This window comes from Lithobates pipiens, unplaced genomic scaffold (genome assembly GCF_037356315.1).
Source record: "Lithobates pipiens isolate NorthernLeopardFrog02 unplaced genomic scaffold, aLitPip1_a1.2 Scaffold_13, whole genome shotgun sequence".
Classification (NCBI taxonomy): domain Eukaryota; kingdom Metazoa; phylum Chordata; class Amphibia; order Anura; family Ranidae; genus Lithobates; species Lithobates pipiens.
Window position 1 is genome coordinate 541,516,931 of NW_027507718.1, and position 10,517 is coordinate 541,527,447.

The 10,517-nt window shown below is 44.2% G+C and overlaps 1 protein-coding gene across 1 annotated transcript; it reads left to right on the plus strand.

The window, feature by feature from the left end:
• The first annotated feature begins 2,402 nt into the window (after nt 1–2,402).
• On the plus strand, nt 2,403–9,480 carry LOC143975783 (chymotrypsinogen A-like). The gene is made up of 7 exons (XM_077478312.1): nt 2,403–2,548; nt 4,536–4,639; nt 6,061–6,140; nt 7,063–7,141; nt 7,336–7,516; nt 8,243–8,376; nt 9,270–9,480. Exons 1-7 carry the CDS (start codon nt 2,497–2,499, stop codon nt 9,429–9,431), a joined length of 792 nt encoding a protein of 263 aa, XP_077334438.1. The 5' UTR covers nt 2,403–2,496; the 3' UTR covers nt 9,432–9,480.
• The last annotated feature ends 1,037 nt before the right edge of the window (nt 9,481–10,517 follow it).

The following is a 10,517-nucleotide window of genomic DNA, read 5'->3' on the forward strand; positions in this document are numbered from 1 at the left end:
ACGGCCAGGGTTGTCGGGAAGAGGCCCTTGTCCTCATCAACATGGGGACAAGGTGCTTTGGGGTGGGGGGGCCGCGCGGCCCCCCCTTCCCCAAGGCACCCCCCATGCTGAGGGCACGCGGCCTGGTACGGCTCAGGAGGGGGGGCGTGCTCGCTCGCCCCCCTTTCCTGGCCGGCCGGGTAGCGTGCTCGGACAAGGGTCTGTTGTGGACTTTGGGGGGACCCCCACGCCGATTTTTTTCGGCGTTGGGGTTCCCCTTTAATTCCATTCCAGGCGGCGGAGCCCGCGACGTCTCCGTCGCGGGCCCCGCCTACCTGCACGCGCGCTCGAAATGGGCGGACTTGCCTCCGCCTTACGTGGGCGAGTCCGTTCATTTCAAAAGTTGAGCGAACTGTTTGGCAAACAGTTCGCTGAAACAGTCCGCTCGTGTGTGGGCAAGTCCGCTCATGCAAATTTTGAGCGGACTGTTTGCCGAAACTGTTTGACGAACAAGGTTGGGCGAACAGTCCGCGCGTGTGTACGCGGCCTAATACTTCCATATTTTATTTTATTTCCTTTTCTTTCCTTGATCCTATCCCTATCAGGATGCCCCTAATATAGGCCTTATGGGCCCCCCAAAGGGTAACCTCTGTTGTCTCCTTTGTGTCATTTATTTTTAAATATTTTTCTAATTCCTCTTTTATTTTCTCTTCCTCTTCTTTACCTGTATTAGTTCTTCATTTAATCTCCATGAATTTAATTTTTTTGGGGGGTCCTGGTATCTTCATTTCCATGCTATGGTATGGTATGGTATGGTATGATCTGACAATGTTATTATTTCAATATTTGTCCTATGCCGCGTACACGCGATCGGACTATCCGGCGTACTTAGTACGGTGGACCTAGTCCGGCGGACAAACCGCCGGACTTTGCAGCGGAGGTCCGCCGGACTTTCTGAACGAGCGGACCTGCCCACACACGACCAGACACAACCGGACTATGGTGGGAGTCCGCCGGACTTTTGAAATGAACGGACTTGCCCACACAGAAAAGTCCGTTCATTTTGAACGTGGCTCCAGGTAGACAGGACTAGCACAGGAAGTCAATGTCGCCGCCTCCATCGGCAAGATTGACACCTCACTGGCCGCGTCACCTGGTATGGACTTAAAGGGGAAGCCCTACACCAAAAAAATGGCGTGGGGGTCCCCCCAGGTTCCATATCAGACCCTTATCTGAGCACGCAGCCCGGCCAATCAGGAAAGGGGGTGGGGACGAGCGAGCGCCCCCCCCCCCCCCCCTCCTGAGCTGTACCAGGCCGCGTGCCCTCCACATGGGGGGTCCCCATGTTGATGAGGACAAGGGTCTCTTCCCGACAACCCTGGCCATTGGTTGTCGGGGTCTACGGGCAGGGGGCTTATTGGAATCCGGGAGCCCCCTTTAATAAGGCCCTTGTCCCTATATAAGTCGTATAGGTCCCCGCACAACGCGTCCTTGTCATTGCAGCCAGAGAGAGCGTTGAGTCAACATCTCAAGGAAGAAGAAGAAGAAGAGAAGACGAGAAGGCGGTGGCGACAGAAGACCTGGCCACCACTAGTAAAAGAGCTGGAAGAAGAAAGCGGAGGCCCGGCAAGAAGAACCAAAGAGGGGGACAAGACCCCCGAAGTTGGAAGAAGACCCCCGGATGGCGGCTGCGATGACGAAGAAGAAAGCCGGGCTCCTCCGCTAGTAAAAGAGGTAGCAGAAGATAGCGGAAGAGTCCGGCGAGAAGACCCCCCAAGACGGAAGACCACCGGAGCAGTCCAATAAATTATTTTAAAAACATGTGTTGTTTTTTCATTACACTTTTTTTCACCAGGTGAATGGGTAGGGGTACATGGTACCCCAATACTCATTCACATAGGGTGGGGGGCCAGTATCTGGGGTCCCCTTATTAAAGAGCTAGCAGAAGATAGCGGAGGAATCAGGTGAGAAGACCTCCCAAGACGGAAGCCCACCGGAGCTGTCCAATAAATTATTTTAAAAACATGTGTTGTGTTTTTTTCGTTACACTTTTTTTCACCAGGTGAATGGGTAGGGGTACATGGTACGCCAATACTCCTTCACATAGGGTGGGGGCCGCTATCTGGGGGCCCCCTTATTAGAGGTTCTTAATTTTTTTGTAATCTAAAATATACATTTTGTAATTCCCTTTTAAAACTTTTTTTTTTTGTAATAGGAAATTTTTGTTTTTTGTAATGTATAGGAAATGACCTACCAATATCTTGAATGGATAATTTCACATAGCATTAAGTAAATATTCCGTGGGAGCCTTGCCAAATGGTGGCTCCTCTGACACACCTGTTACTTTACATCTCAAGGCCAAAGTAAGGAAAAATAGTATATAGTTTGATCAAGGTGACCGGATGTAAGGAGCTAAAATTGTCCTTATCTCAGGCAAGCTTTCACCTGATTGGTGGATTTGGTGTATATAAACCAGACAATCCTGTCCATTCTTTCCCAAACTTGATTCCTAGCAAAATGGCAATGCTGTGGTTCCTTTCCTGCCTAGCCCTCCTTAGTGGAGCTTATGGTGAGTACTGACATTCCTCCTGTATATTTGTCTTGTGTTTTAGGGTAGTGATGGCAGGGAAATACCAAGTGACATGACCAGTCCAAATAGACCAGGTCCATCAAGTCTGTCCCTTTTTATTGTTTTTATTTTTTGTACCCTTTTTGTATACATCAAATTTGTCCCAAGCACGTTTAAATTCACTTACTGTTGGCTGACTCACTAGCTCAGTCAACCATCAACTACTCTTTTGGTAAAATAAGGGGTCTTCCCCAATGCATCCTTCAGCCACCTTCCCAGGCTTTCCCGTCCAATGGCTTACTATTTAGATAACCAAGGTCCGGAACTTCCCTGATCATCTGTATGCTCTGAGATGGGGGTCTCCAAAGTTTCTAAACAAAGGGCCAGTTTACTGTCCTTCAGACTTTAGGGGGGCTGGACTGTGGTAAGTGGGAGTAGAAAATACCCAAACGATGGTGGGAGGAGAAATATCTTCCCACCATTGACGTCATTGATCTTAGTGGAGGAATAGTGCCCTATTATTGGTATCATGGAATTGACTCGTGCCCCATTTTTGGTATCAGTGCAAGGAAAAGTGTCCCTTCTTTGACATGAGATAGTGCCCCTTCTTTGATGTCAGTGGGCGGAATAGAGTCCCATGGGTGGCGTCAGTGGGAAGTATAGCGCCCTATGGTTGGTGTCAGTGGGAGGAATAGCGCCCTATGGTTGAATGAATGAATGACTTATATAGCGCTACCTATACGAACTGAATTGCCTCAGGGTGCTTTTCTTGCCACCGGTGTCCATCTGCAGCTATTTATGCGGTCCTTTAACCTGTAGAGTCCCGACACACTTACAATATTGACATACACATACACATATTATGGCCAACTCTTTTTTTGGACAGGGTCTAATTAACCTACCAGCACGTCTTTGGAGTGTGGGAGGAAACCGGAGAAAACCCACGCAGGCATAGGGAGAACATGCAAACTCCAGGCAGATAGTGTCGTGGTCGGGATTTGAACCAGCAACCCTATTGCTGCTAGGTGAAAGTGCTAACCACTACACCAATGTGCTGCCCTGTGGTTGACATCAGTGGGAGGAATAGTGCCTCATCCTTGATGTCCATGGGAAGGAATACCGCCCCATCGTTAGAGTCCTTCCGAAGAATAGTGTTCCATTGGAGAAATGATGCCCCAGTGTTGATGTCAGTGGAAGTAAAAGTGCATCATTGTTGGTGTCAGTGGGAGGAAAAGTGCCTTGTATCAAAGGGAGGAAATGTGCCCCACGGGCCGGATAAAGGCAAGCAAAGGGCTGCATCTGGCCCCCAGGCCACAGTTTGGAGACCACTGGTCTAAGAAACCAGAAGCTTCAAGTATTTAGTCACTTCTGGCTTTGGTCCAATGTGAACAGGCCATTACTGGCTCTTGAAAACATCTGATCAAACCGATCTCGTGATGGTGATGTGAGGTATTGCCACAAACCTTTTAGCTAGAGCAATAATTCTAACACCAGACCTCCTGTGCAACTCTAAACTGGTAAGCTGTAAAAGCTTTTAAAGAGTCGCCTATGGAGATTTTTAAATAGAGATGGGAAATCCACCTGTTGTCACCAGAACAAGGGTTGAGGATAAACCTTTCAATGGGGACCTCTTCTTCAAAGACAACTTTCTAATAGGGCAATTCCCCTCGCTTTTTAGTGATTTCCTCTTAAATCCTCTTAGTCACTTCCTGTTAAATCTCTAGAACCAAAAGCATAGAGAATTCTAACCAACAGAAAATGGGAAGCAAACAATAAACTGTAAGGGGCGTTAATTTTTACTTTATATGAAACTAAAGAAGGTATGAAATGTCTGAGATTTTTGTAGGGTTATAGAGCTAAAAGTAATAAAAAAAGTTGAAATCCAAATTAATAACATCATCCATACATAAATATAAATACTGTATATTGGAATATGACATTGTGTCATTATAAATGTACTAACAGTTAATATTTATGTTTTCCCCAGGCTGCGGTGTTCCCGCAATCAAGCCCATTATTTCCGGCTATGCCAGGGTTGTGAATGGTGAGAATGCCGTCTCTGGATCTTGGCCCTGGCAGGTGTCTCTGCAGGTACAAGCAAACATTTCTTCCTTCGTATTCTGATCCTGAACATTATATTACAATGTGAGAGAGGAACTTGAGAGCGTTTTTCCCATCTTCCTTGTTACTCTTGTCCAACACCCTATATTTCAGAGAAACTAGAGATTTCAGAAAGTCACATATTGTGACGTAAATCGTTTTCACATTTTTACATGCCAGTCAGCACCCCTCTGAAGAAAGTCTGAACCTTTCCCAGGTACAACAGTCCATTTTACAGCATTTTTTTTAGTGCTCCCAGGTCTAATGGCTTTTCCCTACATATACTGAAATGGCAAATATGCGGAAGGACCACTCTGATGGGGTACATTGTGCATTGGCTACAGGGAACTTTAAACTTTCTTCAGACTTCTGCACCGTAAACAAAAGGACAGGGGTTTGTAATGTGTGATTTTTAATGCAATGATATGGTGGACCTGGTGGGAGCCCATTACTGCACCCTATAAAACAGCATAGTACATGGGTGTTCAACCTGTGGCCCTCCAGCTGTTGCAAAACTACAAGTCCCATCATGCCTCTGCCTTTGGGAGTCATGTTTGTAACTGTCAGTAGCTTACAATGCCTCATGGGACTTGTAGTTCTGCAACAGCTGGAGGGCCACAGGTTGAGCATCCATGGCATAGTACATCCAAGCACTGAGCAGAGACATACATATACATATCAGGTTCCTATTTGTTTAGGCACATTAAATGAACTGCCCTACTCAGGTGTAAAACAGGCCTTACTAATGGGTTTTAATGCAATTATCAGGTGCAGGTGGGCCAAGTAGGAGCCCATTACTGCACCCTTTAAAATATACTTAAAATGCTGCATGCAGGAATCTTTGCACAGGCACAGCATGTTGTATACAAACACAGAGTTATAATCTATGCAAGTTTCCCCCCTTCTGCCTGCTATGTGTAGGTGTGTTAAATGTACTGCAGCAATCAGGAATAAAATAAGCCTTGCTGATGGGTACTATCAAGGCTAAGAAGGCCATAGCAGCTCATAATTACCCACAGACACATTTTAGCTAATATAAAAAAGTCCAGCAATTTTTAAGAGGTGGTAAATCTGACTTTTGCCCTCACCTATAGTGCTTGTGCTTTACCTGCAATGTGCAGCTCTGTTACATTGTGTTGTGGTCTTCAAGTCTGAAATAAGCCATACAAACAGGGAAAACTGAAGCTAAGCTTCCCAACAAGCTTAAAACCTCTCACAGATTCTATTAGTTAAGCTAGACTTTTTTGAACACCCTATAGCCAGCCCAGACCCTGACTATGTTTCTTTATTGTAAGCCTAACACAATTCCAAAATAGCATTCATGTAATGTATATGGGAAAGAGAAGTTTCATAGAAAGAGTAAAATGATCTATAAATAAAGCAATGATCTGATAATTCTTCTTACTCTACAGACCAGCTCTAGATCCCACTTCTGTGGTGGTTCTCTGATCAACAATCTCTGGGTTGTCACTGCTGCCCACTGCGGAGTCACGTGAGTCTTATATGATAATATTCCACTGCAAAGTCAGCGTTCACTGCAATGCTTCACTGGTAACCTGTCCATCCAAAGCCTCTGGTTTATAGACCAGATACATCCTAAATGTAGAGCCATGAATCCAACTGTCCAAGCAGCACATCTGTTTTATAGATCAGATACATCCTAAATTTAGAGCCATTTATTCAACTTCCCATCCAGAGCCTCTGGTTTATAGACCGGATACATCCTAAATATAGAGGCAATTATCCAACTGCCCATCAAGAGTTTCTGGTTTATAGACCTGATGCATTCTAAATATAGAGTCATTTATCCAACTGTCCATCCAAAGCCTCTATTTTAGAGATCAGATACATCCTAAATATAGAGCGATCTATCCAACTGTCCATCCCTAACCTCTGGTTTATAGACCAGATACATCCTAAATATAGAGCCATTTATCCAACTGTCCACCCAGAGCCTCTGGTTTATAGACCGGATACCTCCTAAATATAGAACCATTTATCCAACTGTCTATCCAGAACCTCTGGTTTATAGACCAGATTCATCCTAAATATAGAACCATTTATCCAACTGTTCAGTCCATCACATGTATACCATGGCTTCTATGGTGGTTGGGCTTTTTGGGTAATGGGACAGGATAACCAGACAGGTACCGGTGCTGGGACTTGAAATTAAGAAAATGATGACCCTTTTGTCCAAAAATAGGCAATGTCAACTCTTGACATGGGCGTGTACTATTTCAGTAAATGTGTCTGCAGTCTATGTCTACATCCTTGTTGATTTTCAGTTATAAGTATAGAAAGTGTTGGGAAACATTCTGGTCTGTGAAAAATTCCGAGATTAAATATCAGAGGTGACATCTGAAATATCAAATCAGCCTTATGGCAACTAATGACCATTTTTCTCTTCCATCCAGAACTGCCCACACCGTGGTCCTGGGTGCATATGACCGATCCCTAACGACTGAGGCCACCCAGAGAATTGCTGTCGGCAGAGTAAGTGTTTTTTTTCAATATAGAGAGATAATCAGCCATAGACAGTAATGGCTCTGTTTGTCTTTTTCCATAAAGTTAGACAGTCAATCATCTACTCTATTGGATAAAATTGAAAAGCTACAGGTTCTTTGTATGAAGCCTGGTTGGATTCATCTACATTTCCAGGAATTTCATTGTAACATAACTTTTCTCAGGCCTTCAGACACCCCAATTACAACTCGCAGTCCATCATCAATGACATCACCCTGATCAAGTTGGCCACTCCCGCCACCTACACCAGCCGCATTTCCCCCGTGTGTCTTGCTTCCACCGTCGATGTCTTCAATGGAGGAGAAAGATGTGTCACCACCGGATGGGGATACACCAGTGCTGCCGGTAAGGGAATTAGATATTCTGCCAAAAAAAAAAACATAATGCATTTGAGATGAAAATATGTTGTACACTGAACCCAAAATTACCCTAAAAACGTAAAGATGAGATATTAAAGTTTATGTAAAGCTAAATAACTACACTATTTGTTTCCTTTAGTAGACATTTTTATTTCTTTTTATACAGAAGCCATTCATGCACTGTAAATACCTGGTGATCGTGCCAATCTTCTACTGATTCAAGAGCTTCCTGTTCCGTACCGACCATGTTAAACATGGCACTGTGTGCCTGTAGTTCAGTAGTCAGTAGCCAATTACAGCCTATTCAAGTCAATGGGTGGATCTTTCAGCTGCAATCCCAACCCACCCAGCAGAAGGACTCTGGGAAGGAAGCTTTGTGGTCATGTGATCACTGTTTAATAACCTTCATTTCAGGCTTTTGTTTTTTCGCCACATTATTAGGACATTTTACATGATGTGGAATGTCTATTATGTGATGGCTTGCTTGTTTGTTGTAGACTTCACACGTTTTGCCCTTTTTATATAGAAATAAGTCCAATAACCATCACACTGTGCTCCTCTAGCGTGCAATGAAGGAATAAGCATCATAGACGTTAGATGTGATTTTGTTGGGAAGTTGTTGGAGACTCAAAGTGCCACATAGAACCTCTGTGATGTTAATGTTGTTGCACATTTTCCATATTTTTTCCATTCTCCCTTTTCTCCCTTTCAGTTCAAATCACTCCATCCAGGCTTCAGCAGGCATCTCTCCCTCTCCTGACAACCGCCAGCTGCCAGACCTACTGGGGATCCAACATCAGGGACACCATGATCTGCGCCGGTGCCTCCGGTGTCTCCTCCTGCATGGTACGATGACTTTTCCTACTAGCTACCGTTGCTCGGCTAGGGAACCAGAATCCATGGCCAAGGTAGCCCAAGCCCATGTGGTTCAGCTCCTCGAAGGATCATACTGGCGTTTCTACAAACCAGTATACATTATTGCTAAAGGAAACCCGCCAGAGATGCTAATAAGAATGTATAATAGGTTTTGTCCAATTATGTTTTATGTTTACATCTAGAGCAGGGGTAGGGAACCTTGGCTCTCCAGCTGTTTTGAAACTACAAGTCCCATGAGACATTGCAAGACCCTAACAATCACAGGCATGACTCCTAGAGGCAGAAGCATGATGGGATTTGTAGTTTTAAAACAGCTGGAGAGCCGAGGTTCCCTACCCCTGATCTAGAGAAACGACTTTCTTATAAGGACTTAGCACAGGACTATTGAATGATGGGGGGAGGAGCTTTGCTCTGTAGGGCGGGACATAGATCGGTGCCATATGTATATATAGAATTCAGAATCCAGAGACTCTCCGGGCACAGAAAAGCTCAATTTAGGAACTTCTTGCTCTATAAAAATGTAGTATTATAACAAATTTAAAAAGTTCTAAAATGCAAAAAAAAATTCTGAATATATTTATGTTACTCTTCGTGTAGCTAAGTACATCCTTTGAACTTTTGAGGTCTCCAGCTTGAAGCATCACCCTTTTTTTCTGGTTCCATATATGATCCCAGTCCTGGTAGTCACTGGTGGCTGGTTTAATCATTAATTCTGAGGCATAGCTGTAAGTAGATGAATATTCTTCATGGGTGGACATATACTGTAGGGGGCGCACAGCTCAGACCAACAGAACTTATTTAAAGTAAAACAATGTTCGTTGTGTGAGGAGTTCTCTGATGACGTCTCTTCTTTTCTTCTTCAGGGTGACTCTGGTGGACCTCTTGTGTGCCAGAGGAACGGAGCCTGGACCCTGGCCGGTATTGTGTCCTGGGGCAGCTCCTCCTGCTCTACATCTTCTCCCGGAGTCTACGCCCGCGTCACCGCCCTCAGATCCTGGGTGGACCAGACTCTTGCGGCCAACTAAATACCATCCACTCCTTTTATGATACTCAATAAAATAACTTTGTAATCGATATTTTGTTTTGGATTCCTTTGCCATAATGTGTTCACAAAGTACATAAAAAAATCTATCAGTAGAACAGTCACTTGTATGGGTACCCAGTTGGAAATGTAGCACAGAGTAGGAATCAAATATAAAGTTAAAACCACATTTTATTACTTATTTAAAAAAAAAGAAACGCAACATAAAAAAAGTATCAAATTGGATTCCAAAATGAGGTCACTTGATTTTAGCATTTGACATCAACGTGTTTCGACGCTGAACATCTCTTCATCAGGATCTGTTGTTTATTGCACATTGATACATTTGTTTAATTGTGACATCCAATCTGGGTGTATACCGGTATCTGAAAATAACATCATATAAAATTGACGTATAAAAAATAAAGAAACATGCTGCAAATAAATATCAAAAAAATCCCCAGAAAACATAGAACAAATAAACTGTCCATAAATTGAGGATGTGCAGAAGTTGAGGTTAGGGAGAAAGAAAATTAAAATGATCTCCTATTAAAAAGATGGGAAAACATGTGGCCATCTGGTCTGGGGGGGGGGGGGGGGGGTGGGTCACTGGGGAAAAAAGGACATGCAACACCAGGTGGTGGATCCAAGATTGGATCCAGAATTTGGAGGCCAAGTCTTCAGAGCAGTATTTTTAACCACCATGCACTTTATGGGCTCAGATGAATTGCAATTAATTACAAAGTCCCTCTTTTCTATGAAAATGAACTTAATCCCATTAAAAAAAATTTCCACTGCTTCAGGGCACCCAAGAAAATCCAGCAATGGCCAGGGCCGTCTCCTACAGTTGATTCAGCTGCGGGATCGGGGCACCACCAGTGCAAGGCTTGCTCAGGAATGGCAGCAGGCAGGTGGGAGTGCATGTACATGCAATGTGAGGAGAAGACTTTTGGAGGATGGCCTGGTGTCAAGAGGGGCAGAAAATAAGTCATTTATCTCCATGAAAGACATCAGGGACAGATTGATATTCTGCAAAAGGTACAGAGATTGGTCTTCTTAGTACTGAGGTAAAGTAATTGTCTCTGATGAA